The 23,011-nt window shown below is 44.3% G+C and overlaps 1 protein-coding gene across 2 annotated transcripts; it reads left to right on the forward strand.

Annotated features, from left to right (window-relative positions):
• The first annotated feature begins 1,696 nt into the window (after positions 1 to 1,696).
• Positions 1,697 to 12,491, forward strand: GLE1 (GLE1 RNA export mediator). 2 transcript variants are annotated; one of them, XM_069873187.1, is made up of 16 exons: positions 1,697 to 1,821; positions 2,679 to 2,888; positions 3,866 to 3,991; positions 4,225 to 4,373; positions 4,692 to 4,752; positions 4,988 to 5,239; positions 5,740 to 5,965; positions 6,507 to 6,622; positions 6,816 to 6,885; positions 7,241 to 7,383; positions 8,266 to 8,456; positions 8,912 to 9,041; positions 9,374 to 9,478; positions 10,430 to 10,512; positions 10,685 to 10,748; positions 11,425 to 12,491. In XM_069873187.1, exons 1-16 carry the CDS (start codon positions 1,726 to 1,728, stop codon positions 11,491 to 11,493), a joined length of 2,091 nt encoding a protein of 696 aa, XP_069729288.1. In that variant the 5' UTR covers positions 1,697 to 1,725; the 3' UTR covers positions 11,494 to 12,491. The 2 variants fall into 2 exon arrangements, with proteins under 2 accessions (XP_069729288.1, XP_069729289.1); XM_069873188.1 differs by lacking the exon at positions 1,697 to 1,821 and having other exon boundaries at positions 2,781 to 2,913.
• The last annotated feature ends 10,520 nt before the right edge of the window (positions 12,492 to 23,011 follow it).

The following is a 23,011-nucleotide window of genomic DNA, read 5'->3' on the forward strand; positions in this document are numbered from 1 at the left end:
CTCTTATTTTGAGAGAAACAACTACAGAGGGGGCTGTCGGTGCAGGTGCCTATGCTCCAGCCCTTTCCTGTGTTCCCTGGGTGGTGGTTTCTCCTTGTCCGCAGGATAAATCCCGCAGCGCAGGGTCACCCCCAGCCCTCCCTCCTGGGGCTGCTCTGTGAAAACACCCAAAATCAGAGCGGAAGAGAAGGCTCAGGGGAGGCCTCACTGCCACGTCCCAGTGCAGAAAGCATGTCTGCCAAGAGGATGGAGACTCTGTGAGGAGGCACTTGGAAAAGACAAAAGGGTAACGGGTATAACTTGACCTTGGGGAGATTTCGACTGGCTTCTAGAAAATTTTTCACTGTGAGAACACTGAAATAACCTCCCCAGGGAAGTTATTCCTCTGCACTGGGCCTTTCAGGGCATGGCTCTATAAGGCGCTGGGCCATCTCATTTAAACTACAGATCCCCTAAATGGCTGGACCAGGTGATGCCCGAGGCCCCTTCCGACCCGGCATTCTGTGCTCCCACACACAGTTTTGGGCACCACAGTATAAAAGGAGATGAAGCTGCTGGAGAGCATCCAGAGGAGGGCAGAAAGCTGGGGAAGGGTCTAGAGGAGAAGCCGTAGGAGTTGTAGCTGAAGTCACTTGGTCTGCTGAGCCTGGAAGAGGCTTGAGAGAAGACCTCATCACCGTTTACTGCAGCCTCACGAGGGGAGAAGGAGGAGCAGGCGCTCCATAAAAATGATCAAAGGACTGGAAGCCCCCTTTGAAGAGGGGCTGGGAGATTCAGGGTTGTTCAGCTTGGAAAAGACTGCAAGGGGATCTTAGTGAGGTATTTCAGTACTTAAAGGGGGCTTATAAGACAGATGAGGGAAAAGTTTTTAGGAGAGTCTGTAGCAATAGGACAAGGGGTAGCGGCTTTAAACTAAAAGAGGAGAGGTTCAGACTAGATATAAGGAAGAAATTTTTTACCCTGAGGATAGTGAAACACTGGAACAGGTTGCCCAGAGATGTAGTAGATGCCCCACTCCTGGAAGCATTCAAAATCAGATTGGATGGGGCTCTGAGCAACCTGATCTAGTTGAAGATGTCCCTGCTCACTGCAGGGGGGTTGGACTAGATGACCTTCATGGTCCCTTCCAACCAAACACATTCTATGATTCTATGATCTGTCCTCTCTGGTGAACAGGGACAGGACCTGAGGGAGCAGCAGGAAGATGCTAGGGGAGGGCCAGGCTGGACATTAGGAGCAGGTTCTCCCCTCAGAGGGTGGCGGAACCCTGGAGCAGCTCCCGGGGGAGCAGTCACAGCGCCGATCCTGATGATATTCCACAAGCATTTGGAATAGAAGGGCTTGAGTTGGGGGAGACCTTAAACATCACAGCACCCTGAGCCGCCTGGCGTGAGGGTTGGGGTGCCCCGTGCAGGGATAGCACAGGGACAGCTCTTTGCGGGTCCTTTCCAGCTCAGATCATTCTGCAAGAACAGGCGAAACCTCCGGGGCGGGACTCGAACCACTATCCCACGGCTGGTCGGATTCGAACCACTATGCCGATGGGGCGGGACTCGAACCCGGGTCCCGGCGGCGGTGAAGGTGGGGAGGGGGGGCGGGGATTCGAGCCTGGATCCCTCTGGGGCGGGGCCCTTCGGCCCGCGCGCAGGGGGCGGAAGCGGAAGTGGAGGCTCGCGGGGCCGGAAGTGGAAGCGCAGAGGCCGGAGCGGCCGGCGGCTGGCGGGGATGTCGCCGCCGGAGCTCCGCTGGCGAACTCTGGACGCTCTGCGCGCCTCCAGCAAGGGCCGCCTGCGCTACAACCGCCACTGGCTGCACGACGAGGTGAGGGGCCGAGCGGCACCGGCCTCTCCGAGCGCTGCCGCCCTCCCCGAGCGCTGCCGCCCTCCCCCCCGGCTCCCTTCCCCGTTACCCGTGGCGACCCCCGCGGTGTCGCCTCCATCCCTGCGGCCGCCGCTCCTCCGGGCAGGGCGGAGGCACGGGAAGCTGTTACTGTTAGGAAAAGCGGAGTATCTTTGATTTAAGCTGAAGTCTCATCTGAGTAATTGCATTATTTGAAAGGCGGGCGGGGTGTCCCTCTGAGGGCGGGTCGCTTCCGAACAGCGTTTTCGCAGTCGCTGCTCGTGCTTTGGCGATGATAACGCCTCGTGCTCGGTGTGACCTGTGCCCAGCAGAGGTGTCTGCTGGAACCCCCGCTGTTCGCAGCCCTTCCCTGGCTCAAAGGCGAGGGCAGGCACGGCTGGAGCCAAAGCTCCAAATCAGCGAAAGATTTGACTGTAGCAAATTTCATAAAAACGTTAACATGAGTCCTTGGAAAGCAATAGGATACTCATAACATTTCTGGAAGAATTTATCCATATCCATGTAAGTGGAGAATCCATCCTGTCCCAGCTGTTGTCTCGCTGCGCAGGATCGATAGGGATCACTCCCTCGCCTTGCCCAGCCCTGATAAAGGATGCTTGCTTTCTAAAACTCCAAAACAAGTTTTAGAGAGTTTATTTGCCAGCATTTTTGGTATTGCAGGGAGTCTGGAAAAAGCATGGAGAACAGTGAAATGAAGGGACAAACAGGCCCTGAGAGGCGGCTGTGGAGCACCTGCTGCCCTGCGCAGATGGTTTCAGTGTTTAGTGTTTTGTTGCTTTCGTGATGTTCTGCGCTCACAGAAAGTGTTTTGCCTTTAGGACGTCTTGGAAGGATGCATAAGTCCGGTTGCACTCTCCCCGTTTTGCGCCTTGGTCCTGGACAAAATGGCTGTGCAATCCTCCCCAGAAACCCCAGACTCCAGTTCGTCATCGAAAGAATCCACACCGCTCCCAACGCAGGAGAAGGTTGGGCCTGCTGGCTGCCAGCATTCCTCGCCTCTTCCTTCTGCAGAGCCGAGCAAAGCCAAGGTAGCACTCTGGCTGTAATCCGTACGTGAGCAGCCGTGAGAAAAAATGTGTGAACCTGCCGTGTAAATTGTCTGGTAGAAGTTGGGTTTGCTCTGTTAACTTGTAGGGAAATGCATGCTGAGTTTTAGTTTTCACCTGGATAAACAGGTGATAACGTTGATGCTAGCGGGGTTTGCGTAGAATAGCGTTTCATAGCAGGCCAATAGCAAACTCCTTTTTTCACCATAACTAAAGAAAATGTAGTTAGTGCTGCACGAGTGTGTGGATTAGCAGCATGGGATTCATCCGTCTGCAGGGGTGAGGTCCCAGAGCAGGGTCAGGCCTGTTGTAAGAGTCTCTGGAGTCTCTGAAGGGCTCCGAGGCGCTGTGGTGCTCTCCGATGAGGGAGAAGGGCAGGAAGATGCCAGTGAGTTGTGGAGGTAAGGAAGTCGATGAAGCACCTGGAAAGAAAAGAAGTATTTTTTGTGCATTACATGATGACTTTGCCAGATAAAAATGATACTGGGCAGTGAAGTTTTGCATCATCTTGGCCCCATTTTGACTTAAGAACTATATTGTGAGGAAAATACTGTAATAAAGCAGCAGGATCTGATATAAGAGAGAGTCTGAAGATTACTGAAGTATGATTCAAAGTATAAAACTGATTTCTTCCTGCATAGCACCTTCACGGAATGTTAAAAGGATGTGGGGAGTCTCTAGGTGACAGCTAGCATTGAGGAAGGTCCTAGAGGCTCTTGGTATCTCTGCTCCCAGTTTTAGTGACTGGGAGAAGTAATTATCCCAACCTCATATAGCTGGAGGGTACTCCAAATGCTGAGGCTGCGCTGCTGGGGCATTAACTACTCTAAAAAGTTGTGCATTGCTTGACCCCTTTGTCTGTTTCTCTACAAATCATGAGAGCTGATTTACCTGGTTTCCTCCACGAGTTGCTGGTATTGCATTCAGTCATTGATTTTGCTTATTTGCTGACCACGCAGGGAAGTGAAGATCTTAGTCTGCTGGAGATGGATGGGGAAGTTTTTCCATCAGATCCACCATCTAAACTTATGCAATACGAAGGCTGCATTCGGCTGTATGAGAAGATGCACAGGTTGAGAGCACAGGTAAAATAAAAACCCTTGAGGTTGTATGTGACCCAGAAGAGCTGTGTAACCAGACGTAACAGCGCTCCGGTAAAAGCAGCAGGACTGTGAGTTATCTTAAATCTTGGTCTGTAAGGTTTAAATAACCACAAGTCGATTCTGCTGGCCCACTTTGGATAATTCAATTTGTAGTTTGTTCTCTCCAATTTCTGGTGCTGACTGTCATGGTGGTTTTGCACCTCTGCAATCTGCAGGAGAGGCTGAAGCATCGGCAGGAGCAGTATGAGCAGATGGTGAGGACAGCGTACAAACAGGCTTGTGAGCAACTGAAGCGCTTTGACGAACTGAAAGAGCTAAAGTGGCGCCAGGAAGTCCAGGATTTGCAAGAAATGATGGAGAAGAGGTGAGATTAGCTCTCATTTTTTGTATCTGTGAAATATTATAGCGTTTAGTCAAAGTGAGGATTAATTCAATGCCATGGTGGTCATTGGTGCCTGAAAATCTCACTTGCTGCTTTTCTTCCATCAACTGTTCTATTATTGTTTGTCTTTCAAGGTAGATATTTGGCTACTGTTGTGGTATCAATGGTTAGAAAAATGCTGCATTTGTGACAGTTAAAGTTCTTTCAGCTTGGTTAATTTTAAAATTAACTTGCTGTGTGTTTGTATTTTGTCTCATTCATGTCTTGAACATGGTTTTTCTGTCTTTATGCATATTGCAGCTCGAAGGAGGCTCAGGGCAAACAAGAGAAGCTGAAGGAAGAACACCGACACAGAGCAAAGGTCTGAGACTTTCATACAAGACCGTGTGGTGGGAACTGGAATGGCAGCCCTGGAGTGGGATTGTATTTTCTGGTGCTGTCCTAGGCACCTGCTGCATTGCTGTGGAAATGCAATAAAGCCACATGCATTGTAGAGGCAGGAAGGACCTGTACAGCTGGAGTCACCAGACCAGCAAGGACCTGTAATGCTGGAGTTATTCAAGTATTTTGTGTGTCTTGTGTCTTTCTCTCCCCAGATATTAAACCTAAAACTGCGTGAGGCAGAGCAGGAGCGTCAGCGTCAGGAAGAGCTGGAGCGTTCGCGAAAGGGAGAGGGCCAGGAAAGACTGCGTCGCCTTTATTCCATCCAGGAAGAGGTGCTGCAGCTTAACAAGCAGATTGATCCCAGTTCACACAAAGACTTGCCAAAGATCAATCTTTCCACATACAGTAATCGTGGCAACGAGATCTGTGGGCTGGTGTCAGGACTCATTCGCACCACAAGCGAGGTACAGGCTCTGGGGTTGTTCTTCACTTTGGTTGTCATTCCTTCCTAGAGCTTCCTGAGGTTCTCTTCAAAGGCAGCTTTGTTAGGAGGCTGTTAAATAGGATGTCACAGAAATGTTTTTAGATGCTTCTCCCATAAAACATCTAATTTTAAAGGAGAATTCTTTTCTGCAGTGCTTTAGCTGGTTTTTGAAAATGACTTAAAAAATGCATGAGGATTTCTACAGGAGAAGGATTGAATTCTAAAACACTGAAAACTCTTGATGCTGTAAAGTTCCTTTTGTATACAACTGTGGAAGCAAAGTGCTTCAAATTGTTAAAAACTTGGATGCATTGTGATCCTCCTACACTCAAGCCTTTTTGCAGTAACTAGCTTGATATTTTTTTTTCTCTGTAAAGGTTAAAATGTGCAGTTGGCTCCCAGGTTGATGCTTGCTCTCGCTCTTGGGCTGCAAGCAGTGGAACAAAAGATTGATGCTTTATTGCCTTCTCTTCTTGACAGAGAGGTTTCCCTACTCAAGCAGACGTGGCCAATACCGAACGAGCACTGCAGGAGATGCGAGGCTTGATAGCCAGCATGCAGCAAGAAATCGCTGCAGCTGTGGAAGAAAAAAAGAAGAGGGATGAAGAGGAAGAGAGAAAGAAACAGGAGTTGCTGAAAGCAGAGCAGATGAAGGCTCAGGCTACGGCTCCCGCACAGCAGCTGGGGGGAAAGCAGCAGAAAGGAGGTCAGTTGAGCTGGGTTTTTTTCTCCTTCTTTCCTCCTTTTCCTCCTTTCCACTCTTAGGCTCAATATTACTTTGGAATCTCATTGTTCTGGCACCACACCTACTCGTAGCCTTTACTTTTAGCACAATTAGCAAAATGGATATAGGACCGCTGGCAGCAAACTTGAAATGAAAGCGACACAGCATATATTGACTGGAGCAAAACCTGCTCTTCCTAGACTGTATGCCAAGTGTTGGGAGTATTAGAGAATAAGATTGTGGATTCTTGTTAGTGTAGCTGGGTCATACAAGGACAGGCCACTGAAACGGCTGCCTTCTCGTGAGTAAGTTAAGTCCAAATAACCTGCATAAATACGCTACGAAGCTGAAGGTCTCCTGTATAGCTTGCAAATTTGTAGTTCATTTATGGACGTAACTAAGTTTGGGGGCAAAAAGCAATCATGTAGCTGTTAGCTCCTTGGAATTTAAAAAAGAAAAATTCTTAAAGTTTTCCAGAGTTTTGGGTTTTTCTTAGTCTTCTGCTGTTTTGTTTTAATATCAGGACTTCAAATTAAAGGAGATCCAAGTATCATGCAGTGGTACCAGCAGCTTCAAGATGCTGCTGAGCAGTGTGTTGCTTCTTTCAGTGAACTCAACAACTGCAAAGACAACAAAGAGGTAGGAACACATGATTAATAATGCTGAAGAGTGATTGACTGCATTTCTAGAGGAAATAGAGCTTTCAATGAAAAAAAAACCTAAAAAAAACCCGGTCTAACTCAGCAGCCTCTGTTAACGATCTGTTCATCCAAATTATCATAGTAGTTTAGTTGTCTGTAAAGGTTTTCAAAGTTGTTTGTTTGTTCTGCAGGTTAAGAGGATAAAAACAGACTTGCAGAAAGCAGCTACGATCCCTGTGAGCCAGATCTCTACAATAGCAGGTCAGGAAAACAACGAAAACCCAGTCCAACTGAAATGCCTTGTGCTGCAAAGATTTTAATAGGATGCAACCTATCCAATGTTTCTATTGGATAGAGTTGGAAAGCTGCTGTGGATGCAATCCAGATCTTTCCAGAGTGTTGTGTGCTTATGTTTTGAAGGTCTGTTTCTTCCCTCCGAGGCGTTTTGCTTCATCATGATTCAATTTCCTTAATCAGATGTAGCAAACAAGCAGTTTGAGATGCTTTGCCCTTTGGGATGTAGGTCTCGTTTTTGCGATGTTGTGATGTGGTCTCATTAAGATTTGTCTGTGGTTTCCTGACCTTCTGTCTCCATACATTCTTTATATGTTTGCAGGCTCTCAGCTGAGAGAGATATTTGACAGGATCGATAACCTGCTCTCTGGAAAGCCTGTTCAGACTGGAGGGCGAACTGTGTCAGTGACTCAGCATCCACAGGCTCTGGATTTTGTTTACTACAAACTTGCAGAAAAATTTGTGGTGAGGAAACATTCTTTGTATTTGGGTGGCAAAGGTAGCTTTAGGAGATTTAAGAGATTCCTTTTTGACACTGTCTTCAGCTACTAAGAACAAAATTTCTAGGTATTCGGCTTGCATGTATTAATGTCCATATTGGTTAGAGAAAGTGCTTTCTGGATTTAAAAAAAAATAGTGAAAGAACTTAGCTCTCTTTCCCTGCCGTCCGCTATTTTTTCTCTTCTAAAAGGAAAGACTATTTTAAATTCCAGGCTTACGTGTTGTATATTCTGAACTAGTTAGGTACAGTGCTGGTGGAAAACGAGTTGATAGTTGATTTATCATAAAACTGTAGATATGCTCAAAACCTTACATCTTGGCAGCACTGGGGTGGGGGGAAGGCCCAAGAGGTGAACTTCTGTCCCTGCTGTGTAGTTAGCACCTCCCAAGAAATGAAATGTCACTGTTGAAGCTGCTTTTTGAAATTGGCAGTGTTTTTTTTTAATAGTCATTATTTGCTGGTTTGGGGCTGTTTGAAATTGTCTTTTGTCCCTGCAGTGAGAAGTATATGCAAAAAATTAGTACGTAGAGTAGAACTGTGACTGATTTATAAACACTTGAAAATGGTTGTTTGGAGTGAAAAAAAAATCTTTGCAGCCTTGCACTTTGTGCTTGTATTTGCTAAGTCCTTTTTCAGTCCTGAGACAAAGTTTATTGCCATCCTCTATCAGAGCTGGGAACGTGGGGCTTTACTAGCTTTGCTGTGGTTGGCTCCATAGCCATGGAACCATTAGGATCCTTTAATAGAGGCTAATTACATCAAAAAGATGTTGAGGTTTTTTGGGGTTTTTTTGTCTGAGAAATGGCTCAAACGGATGGGGACTGACTTTCCTTTCTTCCCTTCAGAATCAAGGAGAAGAAGAAGTAACTTCTCACCGTAATTCAGCTTTCACAATTGCTGTGGTGGCCTCAGGAATCTGGGAAAGGCACCCTCGATTCGGAGACCTCTTTTTAGCTCATCTGCACAAGAAGTGCCCCTACGCTGTGCCCTTTTACCCTGCATTGAAAAAAGGGACTTCTATGGAAGAGTATCAGAGGTAAATTTATTACTGGACTTGTTCAGCATGAGCCCTGCGAGGGAGAAGCCTGTATTCTGCATGAACTCTGCTTCTCCCCACCTCTAGTTATGTGCTGGAATAGACTCTGGACTTCACAAGCATGCAGCTCCCCTGGCCCTTGTTTCCCTGGAGGATGCTGTGTCCTTCAGCTTTGGAAGTGTTCTTTTGCTGCTTCTTCCTTGGCCTTCTCAAAGAACAGTTGATAGTTACAGCTTGATTCACGTTGGTTCAATACAGAACCCAAGATATTCTACATGGTATAAAATAGTGGAACATGTGATCCAGAGGGATAATGATCACCTTTGTGATAATTCCTGCATGGTTTTGGAGTATCCCCGTTGTCAGTACCACTGACTTAAAGTAAGCAGAGAACTGCAGGGACTCAAGTGAACATGTTTTGCTGTACTAATACTGAAGCGTCTTCTCTTATTTAGGATACTTGGATATCGAGTTGAGGATTCTATGGTGGAACAGCAAGATCGTTTTCTTAAACGGATGTCAGGATTTATTCGTCTTTATGCTGCTCTCATTCAAGTCCGGTGGCCTTACGGAAACAAACAAGCGGTATGTGTGCACGGCATTGTAAGTACAACCTTGTCACTATCCCAAGGGACTATTAAGTGTGTTATAAACTTGATATATGGTTAAGGTGGGTTATACTTAAACCAGCTCATAATGGACTTGAAGGGAGATGGTCATAACCACAATCAACAAAGCAACTGGTAGTGCAGAGCTTTGCTCCCTTTCTTTATATTGTTATAATGATCCAGTTTTGTGTTAGGCTGCTGTAAAATAACTTTATAAAGAAGAAAGTAAACCAGAAAACTGCCTGTTTTGATAATAGCATTTTGTGAGTCATAAAACAAGTGGTGGGTAGCATTTCTGTTGCTTTACAGGCACATCCTCATGGGCTGAGCTATGGATGGCGCTGGCTTGCTCATATATTGAATATTGAGCCTCTGACAGATGTGACAGCTACTGTTCTTTATGATTTTCTGGAAGTAAGTGATGTGGATAACTAATGATTAAAGAGATCTGAATTGGTGACATCTTAGGTTCTGAAGGGAGTGCTGAGGTGATGTTCATTATAATTTTTAACAGCATGGGGTTTTAACTTGTCCTTATTCCTTCAGAAAGAAATGTGAGCATCTCCGTGTTCTTGCAAGTATAGCTTGGGAACAGAAATATTTAGAAGTGGAAGTTTATGTATGCAGCTTCTGTTATTGCATTTGGGTTCTGTTTAAGGTGTCTGGTGTTTTAAAAACAGTTGTATTGTCCTAGAAGACTAAAGTCTGTTGAGCTCTTGGCATCAGCTCATACAATGCAGTGAGATCCTATGGCCTTCCCAGCTGAATTACTTCATAGAACAGGATGGGATTTTCAGGTTGTAAAGGACGGTCCTAATGTATATTAATCCTATATCCTGGGATATAGTAATCCTATATCCTGGGCTGTGCTAGATAAGACCAAGTGTTAAAAGCTGAAGTCAGGGGACACAAATGCTGTTGAACACAAGCAGCTTCTGTGCTTGTCAAATGCCTTCTGAAGAACTTCAGATATAGAAATGAGAGTAAAGTACCAAGTGAAACATGGGGAACCTGCTAGTAGTGGTGGAGCCTGAGGAATATTTGTCCTGCAAACAAAAGCGAATCCACACAGCAGTAGTCAAGGTGGGGGAATGTCCACAACGTGCCCTTAGCAAATGGTATTAGGGAAGAGGGTGTTTTTGGAGGGAGTCTGGGGTGAGAGGAAGAATAACAGAAAATTGATACATTCATCAAGAAAAAAGGTCATTGTGCTGGCAGTAATGGCAGTTAGAGGATTTCTTTGTATTACCATTGGTGTAAGTATGTTTCTTTAAATGTCTGGATAAAATATGAAGTGGTTGACATCGGAGTTGTCCCACTGGTGTGAAATTCCAGTTCTGGTCTTTGTGTCTTTCTGTTCCTTAGGTGTGTGGCAATGCTCTCATGAAGCAGTATCAGGGTCAGTTCTGGAAAATTATGCTGTATATCCAAGAAGAGTATATCCCAAGGTATGGTATCTATAGTTAGGAATGTCAAAGAATCCTTGTTTTTTTACATCTGAGTGTTTGCTCTTGGATGAGTTGTCCATCTTTTCCAGTCCCTGCCATTTACCCCAACTCCCACTTGTAAAGCAAACCCAACTTTCTAAGTAGATTTTGAACCATACTGTTATTTTTGCAGAATGGAAGAGATTATCGGGAATGACCAGATGGGCGCTTTCAGTCGTCTCAAGCAATTTGTGGAGGTAAGGCAGGTTTTGGGTATTTTTTCAGTTTTCAAGCATCTTGGTTCTTTTCCCCCTTTGTTCAATACATGCATCACTGTGATAATGATGCTGGCGCTGCTGATCACCCCAACCAAGCACGGGGATGTAACCCCCTCCCTGGTAACCTTTCAGTTACTGAATTACCCTAAATGACAGTTTAGATATCAAACATCTCACTTCTTTCTTACCTCATATCTGATTTGTCTCAGTGAAAACAATAAACAAAGTTCAGTGAGTAAAGCGTTATAGGTTGAGGAGGATTCTGCTGTGTCATTTCTGTAACAGCTGATTTTTATTGGTTGCTTCCTTATTTTTATCTGTTGTCCTGATCAAATACACGAGGAAATGGACACTGAGCCGCAGTCTATAGCGTTTGTTTAGCTTTGTATTCTGCATCTTTTCTTTTTAAGAAAGCTTGCAAAACTGTGATTATTTGAGTTGTTTTGTGAATGTTGACTTTGATTATTTATGGTATTAGAACGCGATGCTTTCAGGGTTTGTGTGTTCATTTCAAATTAAATTTTGATACATTTTATTAGCAATTTGATTGCATTTTCTTATTATTTGAATGTGTGCAGTAAGAGCCATCAACACTCCTTAGAAGAGACGGCAAATTAAAGTACACGTTTCTTTTTCTTTTGTCTTTTTCCACTAGAAATGCCTACAGCAGAAGGACATGCCATTACCAAAGGGCGCCCTGGAGTCTTCCTTTTGGAAATCATAAATTTATTTATATTTCTTTCTGTCTGGGTGTCGGTGCTTTCAGACCTGGCTTCCTGGCAAAATATTTCGTATAAAGAAGGAATATTCCATCATCCTGTTAATGTTTGGGTTTATGTTGGGCAGAACAAACTTTGATTTCTTTGTGGTTTTGTGCAAATAATTGGAAGTTATTCTTTGTTCTGAATTTTTATAAGTTCTCATATATTAAATTATAAAGGAAAAGTCTTCAATTTTTTTATACATTTCAACTTGTGGGAAATGTTTTAATTGTTGTATCCTGAAGACTTCTGGTTTCAGAAATTAAAGACTTCTGGACTGATGATTTGCACAGCGTTGTTCTGTTTCTGGAAATGAAATACCTCACAGCTTGATGAAATCTTAACAGAATAATGACTCTCAGAAACTTACTGCAAGAACTTTATTTTTGTATTTATTACATCTGCCTTTTATAATTGAATTTTTAATTATACTGACGAACTTGCATCCTGTTCATCTCAACAATGTCTTAAAACCACAGTGAGATGAGTGAAGGCACTTGGCCCAGCAGTGCTGGCATTACCTCTGCTGAATGTAGAGGGTGTACTCTCTGTTTAGAGATACTCTGTTTTAGGAGGTTTGCAGGGATAACAGTAACTCCATGGTTCTCCATGGTTCCACAGTTCCTGAAACTACAGAAATTCTGTGTCTGTTATCCATGAGATGGATGGAAGCCAATAATCCATTGTCTTATTTAAAAAAATGGCAAAATGGCGCATTAATTGTAGCACTTTTGCTGATGTTCTGCCATCCTTTGAGGAGGAAATGGTGCGTGTGAGTTACTTGAGCTGCATTTTCTAAGGACTCTTTTTCTGTAGGTGGATTTCTTCCCCATCAGTGTATGGGTTTTATATATCGAGTACTGTAACACTTCTGTACCAACGATGGATTATTCTGAGAGTAGTTTATTGTAGAAACCTGCTTAAATTAATAATAAAGTTTGGATTTTCTTTTTAACCTGAAGCAGTTTGGTGTTTTTTTTTTTTCTTTTGGAGAGGGATGGTCAAGAAAATCTACAACTCCTTGGTGAATACAGGAGATCAGAGTGACGGGAGATTTGTTTGATCCATGGTGCACTGCCCTTGAACTATTTTGGTGGTTTCTTAAGATGAGAAAATTTGTTCCTGAGTTCTAGAAAGTAGCGTGTTATTTTTACAGTGTACTCTTGCAAGTTAAAATTGTTACTATTTTTACCAGATTCCTTTTGTTATTCCTGGAGGCACCGAGATTTGAAGCCAGAGAAAGCGTGTTGAAGCCATATGAGAGTCTGAATTTAATTTTTATATAGCTTTGGAGAGAAAGGGTTGTAACATACCCTGGGATTCAGGCCTTTGAAACCTTTAACCTTGGCTTTAAAATTGACTAGTAAATAAGTTAAATTTCTGTTGGGTTTATATCATATATTTTGTAAACTGACTCTGGAGTTGTTTAGATGGATGTTAGGGGTGATTTTTCTGGGGTACTGGCAAGCTCCTTCCAGTTTTTTTTTGCCAGGTGGTGCTGCAGCAATATAACTGTCATCAGTAATGTTGAAAATGTTGAGGTTTTCCTATACTGAGTGGAGATGTTTTAATTACATCTCTGCAGTTGTGTTGCTGAGACACTTTGCCAAGGCAGTAATTGGTGCTGTCTGTGAGGAACCATCATCTGCCTGTGCCAAGACGCAGGGAGCGATGTGATGATGTTTATATGAGATACGATAGCTTGCTGCTTTTTTGCTGACAGGTATCTGTGGGAGCAACGCCAAGTATATGAAAGATTAATTGGGACTAAGATAAAGCATGAAGCTGGTACCAAGCATATTAAAATAAACATTATTAAAAAGACCAGATGTTCCAAGCTCGACACACAGGATGACGCATCTTGAATGTGTGAGAAGGCCAGGCTGGAAAAAAACGCCTGGGAATAAATGAATTGGAGATATGGCCGAGAACAGTCGCAAGAGTGTGGAATAGACAAAACTAAAAACATTCTGTTTGTCTGAAGGTCGGAAAACCGAGGAACTATATAAAGATCTGCCTGAATGAGAGAAGCCAGGAGCAGTAGAAGTGGCAGTAGTAGAACTTGTTTAATGTGGCTTCTGTATGCCGTGCTGATTAAAAGAGTATAATTGAATAATAACCTCGGGTGTGGAGGGGCTTTTTACCTCGGGTGTGAGGTTTTTTTTACCTCGGGTGTGAGGGGTTTTTACTGCAAGGAATGTGTCTCCTTCATTGCTGCAGGTACCAGGGTTTTGTAACATTTGTAGGAAAAATATCAGTGTATATTTTTAGAAGTAACTAACACGGTATCCTTTTCTGCCTCGGTAAAGGGCATCCAGGTACTTAGATACTATTTCAAAATCACTAAACAGCATTTTGAATTAAATGATGAGTGCACTTCAAAACAGCCATAATAAATATTCATTTTTAGATGTAGCTTGGCATTTCCTGCTTGAACTGATGGCTGGCTACGTCATGCTATTCTGTTTTCTGTCATTTTAGGAGTTTCGAATATTAGCCATTTGGTGTTAGATGTGATGCTAGTCAAGTCATGTCTTCCCCATGATATTTTCATATGCATATTCCTATCAAATATGACAAAAGAGAGCATCTCAGGTGTGAAAATACTGCACGTTCAGGAGGAGATGCATTCAAACTGCTGAGAGTCACATTCTCCCATGGAGACAACAGTGCCGGGCGGGTTGGGGTGCAGTCGCTGCAAGTGTGCTTTTTCCTTTTAAAGTACTTTTATTAAATAAAGTGTTATTAACTCAAAAAATCACTCAAACCCACTCATTGCTTTGATCTCATGAAGTTCTGAAGTTCTTGCTGAGCTCTTTATAAAAAAATAGAGCTTAGAGTAGGCTTTCTTTGCCAGATCTGTTTTAAACAGCTCGATTATACGGATGTCTCATTTTCTTTTCGAATTTATGCATCAGCTTTTCAAAAATAGATTCCTCCTGACGTTTGCAGCCTTTTGATGCTCTGTCCTTGCCAGGGCGCTTTGTGCCTCCGACACCGCTCGCTGCTGCTTCAGAGGCCGCTTTACCCGTCTAGATTTTTAATATTTATGGATATTTTTTAATATAGATGGGTACGGCTGCCTCTTGGAAGCAGCAGCTTCAAGATCTGAGCTCCCACCCGTATGTATTTTTAATATATACGGGTTAAAGCTCATATTTTTTGATACAGGTGAAAATTCGTGAGGCTGCTGAGGGACGTGGTAAAGCCTGGCCGAGGAGAAAGAGGCAGAAACAGCAGCTCTGGCCACGCTGGCCACGATTTAATCGTGAATTATTTGAGCCTCGCTGGGCGAGGGGCCTGAGGCAACACCCACCCCGCCATTGCTGAGGGGAGGAGGACACCTCCCGCCCGCCGCTCGGCCTTTTCCGTCGCCGTTCGGCACTTTCCGTCCCCGCTCGGCCCTCTCCGTCGCCGCTCGGCTCCCCCCGCCCCTCTCCTCACGCGCCGCTCCCGCAGAGCTCGTGCGGGCGGGGCCCCCTCCGCGCCCGATCGTTTCCGAAGCCCTTCGTGTCTTTCCGGCAGCCGGCTCTGCGGCGCATGACGTCACCTCCGGCCGCCCTATATAAAGGCGGGCGCGGGCGGCGCGCGGGGGCCGTGGCGGAGGGCGCGGGGCCGGCGGGGTTCGAGCTGCGCACCGACCGACCCGGTGAGCGTCCGCGGCGGCCGGCGGAGCCGCCCTCTCCGCCTTCCGCGGGCACAGGGGGACGCGGGGAGGGAACGGGGGGGCGAGGCCGCCGCGCTGGGGCCGGCCCTGCCCGCGGGGCTCCCTGGGCTGCGGCTTCTCTCGCCCCTCCCGGCGGCCGGGGGGGGGTTGGCCTCAGGTGTGAGGGGGGGTTTCCCTCGGGTGTGAAGGGCTTTTTCCCTCGGGTGTGAGGGGGAGGTTTTCCCTCGGGTGTGAGGGCTTTTTACCTCTGGTGTGTGAGGGTTTTTTTTTTACCCTGGATGGGAGGGTTTTACACCCCAAAGGTGAGGGTTCTTTTATCCTGGATGCGAGGGATTTTTACACCCCAGAAGTGAGGGTATTATTTTACCCTGGACGTGAGGGGGTTTTACACCCCAGAGGTGAGGGTATTTTTATCTTGGATTTGAGGGTTTTACACCCGAGAGGTGAGGTTCGTACCCTGGCTGTGAGGGGTTTTTACACCCCAGAGGTGAGGGAATTATTTTACTCTGCATGCAAGCGTTTTTTTACCCTGGATGTGAGGGGTTTACACCCCAGCGCTGAGGGTATCTTTTTACCCTGGATGTGAGGGGTTTACACCCCAGCGCTGAGGGTATTTTTTTTACCCTGGATGTGAGGGGTTTTTACATCTCAGAGGTGAGGGTTTTTCACCCTGTATATGAGGGTTTTACATCCCAGAGGTGAGATTTTTACCCTGGATGTGAGGGATTTTTACACCCCAGAGGTGAGGGTATTTTTACCTTGGCTGTGAGGGTCTTACACCTTAGAGGTGTGGGTTTTTTTACTTTGGATGTGAGGGGGCTCTACACCTCAGAGGTGAGGATTTTTTACCCTGGATACGAGGGGTTTTTACACCCCAGAGGTGAAAGTGTTTCCGGGGGATCCGCCCCGGGCAGCCTCGCCCCGCGGCTGCAGCCCCAGCCCTGGGTCGGGGGTAGAAGCGTTTTTTGGTCAGGGTTGACAGCGCCTCGGCCCTGGGGGTGGGATGGAACATCGCTCGGCCCTCGCCAAGGTCAGCGAGGAAGCAGCCGAGGGGCTGGGCTGGCCCAGAGCCCTTCCCTGGGGGAGCTGGAGATCCGTCTGGAATGACCAGCGACCGCTCCCAGCCGAGCAGGAAGGCGTTCAAAAGAAACCCTCTGTCCCTTTCATATCTGTGTCGTTGTGTAAGGTTTCATCTGCATCGCTTTGTGCAAAGGGCAGGTGCTGTGGTTTCCTGCTTAAAAGAATCGGGATTTGTTCCTCCTCTGTTAACTTTGTTCTTAAATTTAATCAATCAGAGGAATGACAGCTTTTTCTCAGTTTGTTGCGCTCAGACACCTTGTCTGGTGACAGTGATATAAATCTGTACTCCTAAATCATAAATATGTTAAATATCATAGAATCACCAGGTTGGAAGAGACCCACCGGATCATCGAGTCCAACCATTCCTATCAAACACTAAACCATGTCCCTCAGCACCTCGTCCACCTGTGCCTTAAACACCTCCAGGAATATAAATATAAATATATAAATATAAATATATAAATCATAAATTTGTAAATGATTACTGAAGTAGGGTCACCATTTGCCCCGATAATTAAGGAAAAGCATAAGCTTTTGTAATTGTATGGTTTTTTTCAGCAGGTTTGTGTTGATGAGGATTTTCAGTAGCTATTTTACCATAAAACAGCTACATCTTCCAGTCTAAAATGTACGTGACTACTGAGCAGTCCTTCATACATATTTAAAAGGGTTCTGGAGATGGCGAATGAACATGTTAGGGAGGAAAAAAAATAAAACAGACCAAAAAATCACCAGCTCAGCCTGAAATGGTTCTGCATCCTTCTGGAAAAAAAAAAAAAAAATCCATTTTCTTTTGGCATTTTGTTTTCAGCAAAGTGCCAGAAGATTCTGATGACTGTGTTCACTGAAAGGCCTCAGTCAGGGATTCGGATTTATTCAAAACAAATATTAAATCCCATTGTGTGATTTTTATGCTGTTAAATGCAGCTAGCAATGATACTTATGTGAAGCCTTCGTTTGTCCTTACTTATAAATTGTGCAGAGAAAATAATGAACAAAAGTGTGAAAATGGGATGCTTTCTGCTGCATTGTGTGCAGGATCTGTAACTGCAGTGATGTGATTGTCAAGCTGTGGAAAATACTTGAACCAAGGCAGCAGGTTACATTGTTCACAAGAAGTAATTCCATTCTTGTTGAAAAAAAAACCAAACCCACCCATTCTGGTCAGATTGAAATAGAATTTTATTTTAAAATCAGATTTAGCTGCTATGTTTCTGTGAGATTCATAGTTGATGAAGTTAGTGAATGTATTTGTGGTTAGTTTTTTTAATAACAAAGAAAAAGGCAGGAGCAATAACAAAAGACTGTCGTTTAAGGTTTTTTTGCATGTTTTTCTCCTGCATGGCAGAAAGGTGGGAGAAGCCTTAAGTCTCCTGAAACAGGGTGGTTCCTCCTGGTGTGAAATTCCTATTTCTCAACTATTACATTTGGAGCTAACCTCTGTAATTAACGCAAATATCTTAGTATCTTTGCTGCCTTGTTTTTGCCTACTTAATGTATTTATGGGATGATAAGATTTTATTCATAAATATATTGCTTTTTGGGGACAATTCGTTGCATGGAGGAAATGATGTGAATTCCTCCCTTTTCTCTGCTCTGTGTTATTACAGTGTGGGAGTTTGTTTTTTGCATTTGTCCCTGGAGTGTAGGCAGCAGAAAAATGGGGTGGAGCTGACTGCAGATGCTGTCGATGGAGATTGCCAAGCGTTTTCTGGCATTGTGCTCCCATAGCTGACCGTGGATCAAACGGAGTGGCAGGCTGCCTTCTCCCTGCTGCAACCGATACACGTTGAACTATGCAAATGCCACGAGAGAAATGCAGTCGCTTCAGCAGGCACAAAGCCATATAACTGCAGTTGTCCATCAACTGCTTCAGGGATTGCAGTGTGCTCACAGGGAAAATGCAGAGCTGGGGGAGGCAAAGGAATTTTCAGTTAGAAATTCAGTGGCTTTAGGTACACTTAAGAACGGTACGATTAGCCATCTCAGAAATAACCTTCTGTTGCAACTGCTGCTTGTCTGGGGTTTGACTGTGGTAACTGAAAGTGACAATCTTTGTAGATATTTATTTTCAAAACCAATTCATAGAATCGTGGAATCACAGAATTAAGTTAAAAACCTTCTTACTGAGTTTGTGTCTTCAAATTAAGCCATCCTGCTTGATTATGCTGCAGCAAAATGTGTCATTTGCCACGTCTGGATAACTTTCTTCACGTTCTCTTTTGACCTTCAGGTAATGGTAGCCTTTGGGTTTTTTTAAAGCAAGCTGGAAAGGTTAATATGTACCAAATCAAGTTTTCCTGTTGGTATTTGTAACCTTTTTTGCATGGGGAGGTCTGTTGCTCACAGAATCTTGCCTAACGATAATGCCAAATTGTCCTCTTTGGCAAGGCACGAAAAGCAAAGTATGAAACATGTGGTGTGACTGAATATGTATGTAGAAAAAGAAAAAAAGAGTTGAGCTATGTCCTTCTACTGGTGAATGTTATCTTGGTTTCCCCCTCCCTTTTAGACTCTACATTCCTTCATCATGTTGTCGTCATTTCGTAAAGTCAAAGTCCAGGTATTTTTACACAATGCATGCAGTGTCATCGCCATCCTTGCCTGCCGTTATTGCAGTGACCTACTTGTGACAAACAGCCGTTCCTTTGAGTGGTTTCTTTAGAGCAGGCGCTTTACTTGTACTTCACCGAGTCTGATCTGCCTGTCCTGTCGTACTTTGAATTTCCTAATCTCTATCTGTGATGCATGATGTGTGAACGTTTCCTAGTTGTTGCAGTTCAGTATGATCGGGTTTTGATATGGATTAATTTCCTGAGGAATTTGTGTTTTAAAAAGGACTTGAGCAGTGTATTTTTACTTATGGCATCGAAAACCCGATCATGGTAACATTTATGTTGTAGAACATAATGCGTTTGCAGTGCGCTTTGGTTCCTGTTCCAGCTACTCACATAAATTTATAACCCTTATATTGTTGTTGTGTAGCTGTTCATACAACCATGTCATTTTTCCCTTCCGTGATGGTAAAATACATAGGATGTTTGACCCAATCTTCAGCTAGGTAGCACAAGCAACTAGATTTTATTTGGAAATGATAGTAATGTAAATGTTTATACCACAATTAAAATTACAATGGAAAGATAACAAGTGGGAATGGAGAACACTGGGGTCAATTATATAATAGCACATTACCTGTACAATCTGCATTTCTGCAATGCAGACAAGGTAATTGGCTTTCTTGGGAGTCTCAGCAGAGCACAGTCCTTGCCAGTGCTGCATAGTTTTATCAAAGGTCTGTGGTGATAGCAAGAACAGAACAAAGCCAAGAAACCCTTTGTATGTAAAGGGACCACATTCAGATAGGCAATCAGGTGCTATTATTTACATGGTGGAATTAAAATTTTAAGGCTAAATGGCAAAAAAATGAACAGGTCTTTCTGTATTTCAGAAGTGCATAGTCAGGGCTGTGCGCAAACCTTCTAATCAGCCTAAATCACTGGCTTTGCAGACTGCTTTAGTTCAGATGAAATTTACCTTTCTTTTTTTTTTTTTTTCTTTTAACACTACAGTTTCTTAAGTCCCTGTGAAATCTACTTGTATCTCGGGGCTTGCTGGAATTTCACCTGCGCTGCAGTTAAGTCTGTATAAGTCTACAGCACTGTGGCCCCTTCAGCACGTATTGGGGTTTTGTACTGCAGCACTTGACTTATTTTTCTGGCTTGGAATTTGTAACAAGGAGTATTTGGACACAGGGTTCTGCTGTGAGAAGTCCACCCTTAACATTTCATTGTTTTGTAGATTTAAATTCATAACAAACCAAATGACCAGGTGTTAATTTTGTCTCAGTAGCGTTTCAAATCTCTGGTCTAGGGTGTATGACATGGCATCCTTCAGTGACTTCTTCGTCACGCTGTGTGCTCATGCAGTTCCCTTCACAGGCGCAGGAGCCAGCGCTGCGCAGACTTCTCAGAAGGAATCTCTTTTATTTGCCTGCAGTACTCGTACGTACTAACTTAGCACTCGGCTAGGCAGTCGTATTGGTTTTGTGTTCCAGACATACGCAGTGGCTTGCTTCTTCCCAGCATTTTGAGAAAGCTGTGAGTGGGGGAAAGGAAAGCCGGAAAAAAATGAACGTTGTTTTCTTCTTTCCCTCCATCCTTTCCTTTTGAAGGTTATTTTCACCTCCACTATTAGAGTTCAGGGCTTTTTTGCTTAAGGAAGAAAAAGATCAGCGATCCATTCCTGTCCCTCGAGAGGGAGGCAGGAGAGAGCTGCCAATGTCAGTTCTTTTGGCCAGACTTAGGATCTAATAATGAGAAATGGGAAAAAAAAAATGCATCAAACTGCTCATGTGTGCATACTTGGGTAGCAGGGAGTATTTGATAAGGAAAGTACTTGTACTACAGGCTGTTACTGAATATACGTAACACACATCAGGACTTGTCTGAAGAGAAAGTCATTATTTTACTACAGCTTGAGATAGCGATCTATATACTGATGTCTTGCTTTTCTCAGGCAAAGTGGTTTAGTTCTTTAAGCTTCATGTAATTGTTTGTAAAAGTAAGCTGAAGTCTTTATGGTGCTGAATGTATTTTGCATTCTAGTTTTTAGATCCCCAGAAACATGTATTGGTAAGGGAATGCTGACAGCTCTTGTGTATCCGCCCAGGCGGCTCCGCCGTAATTCCTGTTTAACCCACCTCAATGCCGCTGTCTCCTGAACTTGAATGATGTTGCTGACATCATTGTTGTTGCACTGCAGTGTCTGTAAATATCTGCAGTTGTGTATTCCCATGCAAATTTTAGGGTACCCTCATGTACAATTTGTAGTGTCTGGGTAAGGCTCATCATCGTAGATTGAGGGATAGGAGTAATAAGGATTTTTTGGTTGTTTTTTTTTTCTTAAATTTACTTTTTTATTGGCTTTTTTTTTTTTTTTGGAAGAAACACCACCACAATGGTACAGTGCAAAGAAACGTTTCTGATTATTTTTTCAGCTAGGCATAAGCTGGCAAGTTGCTTTCTAAAATACATCTTGCAGCATAAAAGTACAGTGGCAGGTGCCTTTGGGGACAGGTAAGATCTGCTGGTTTGGGGACATCCTTGCAATGTCGCCTGTCTGGGCTTTTGGGAAAGCCGAGGCTCCTGGTGGGAGCCGGCTGGTGCTGTTCCTCCCACCCTGCTGCCTGGAAGCTTCGCCCTGCCTGACCTTATCAGCCAGCGCAGGCAGCAGCAGCGATGCAGGGAATGTTGTCTCTGCGCACAGCACCAAGGACGAGGCTGGTTATCTGGGGTTGGGCTGAGCATTCGTGTACGTCCTAACAGAAACCATGGTTTTTTATGTTAAAAACGTAAAGCGTAGCTTCTTGTTGGCTTTTCTCTTGCTGGGGCTGCAGTGGTTTCCATAGATGCCTTCAGATGATGTAGTCGAACTGAGAAGATGTAGGAACATCTTGGAGAATGGCTTTGTATTCAAGGGGGCTGCTGCAGTTTGAGTGTGAAAACACCGGAGGTAGGCTGCATCGTTCTGCAGCATCGATGACTTTTGAGTTCAGGGTTCCCTGGTGACTGCTGATCGGGCGCTGGCAGAGCACAGACTTGCTGACGTCAGCTGATCTGCTGCAGGAAAGAACAGTCTATTATTGCTAGAGCAAAGCACTTCTTTTACAATTGACTAGCTCGACTTACTGTAGTTATAAAAGGAGCCTTTCTTTTAACAAATTCGGGTAAAAAGATAAGCCAGATTGCACAATGAGAGGCAAACCAGCTACCAGGCTAAGTTACAGGAAGTTTTCTAAAATACGAAACTAATTTAAATGATAGTTGAAATAATTTCATTATTTGCATAATTTAATAATTTAAAATATTTAATAATGTAAAGTGATTTAAAATCACTTGGGCTGTGGAGTTTATTTCTAATTCTGAAGTACAAGTCAACAGCAAGAGGCTGTGCAGTTTCACAGCCTAACTAGGACTTCATTTTCTCCCAGTAACGTCCCTAACCAGAATAAGCAGAGGGGGGCTGCAGTCCTGCCGTACCTCTAGACTAACTGCCCCTTTGTTATTGCTGAACACCATTAAGTTTAGAAGAATGTTACCGGAATTCAAACACTGCACAGGAAAGGAAGGTTTTAGCGGTAACTTGCTTTCCTGGAGAGAAAAGGCTGTTTGAAAGAGTGCTGGCAAAACCAGCCGCTTTCTCGGGGAAGCGGATCTGCAGTTGAGCTCGGGTTATGTTCCAGGTTTTGATCTTTTAATACTCGGATACTCTAATCAAGTGGAGCCTTTGGTACCGCTGCCTGATGAAACCTGGACTTCGTTTATATAATACAGTCTGCACTGCCTATTTGTTTTTTTTCCTTGCCCTCTTTTGACAGTAATGAATGAAACGCCTAGAGCTGGAAGGGAAAGCAAAGCTGAATTTTCTTTCCTTCCTTCAAGTGCCGCAATGCAGTTGGGGCTCAGAGTTCACAGGAGTAACAACTGCTGCTGACACCACTGTCCTCTTGCAGGGTGGGGCTGCTGGAAGGGAGCTCTGGAATGTGTGGATTCGCCCCCATGTGTTCCTTTCTGTCAGATGGTCCCTTTACAAGTGCTTGGAGTCCAAATGGAAAACATGGCTACACAGATCACTTTCCAGCCTGTGGAGTTTTTCATACAATTATGCAAGTTGTGTGACTAATTAAAGCATGTGGCTAATTAATGACTTAAATACTAAAACTTAATTTTTTTAAA

The sequence above is a fragment of the Phaenicophaeus curvirostris genome, chromosome 20 (genome assembly GCF_032191515.1).
Source record: "Phaenicophaeus curvirostris isolate KB17595 chromosome 20, BPBGC_Pcur_1.0, whole genome shotgun sequence".
Lineage (NCBI taxonomy): Eukaryota > Metazoa > Chordata > Aves > Cuculiformes > Cuculidae > Phaenicophaeus > Phaenicophaeus curvirostris.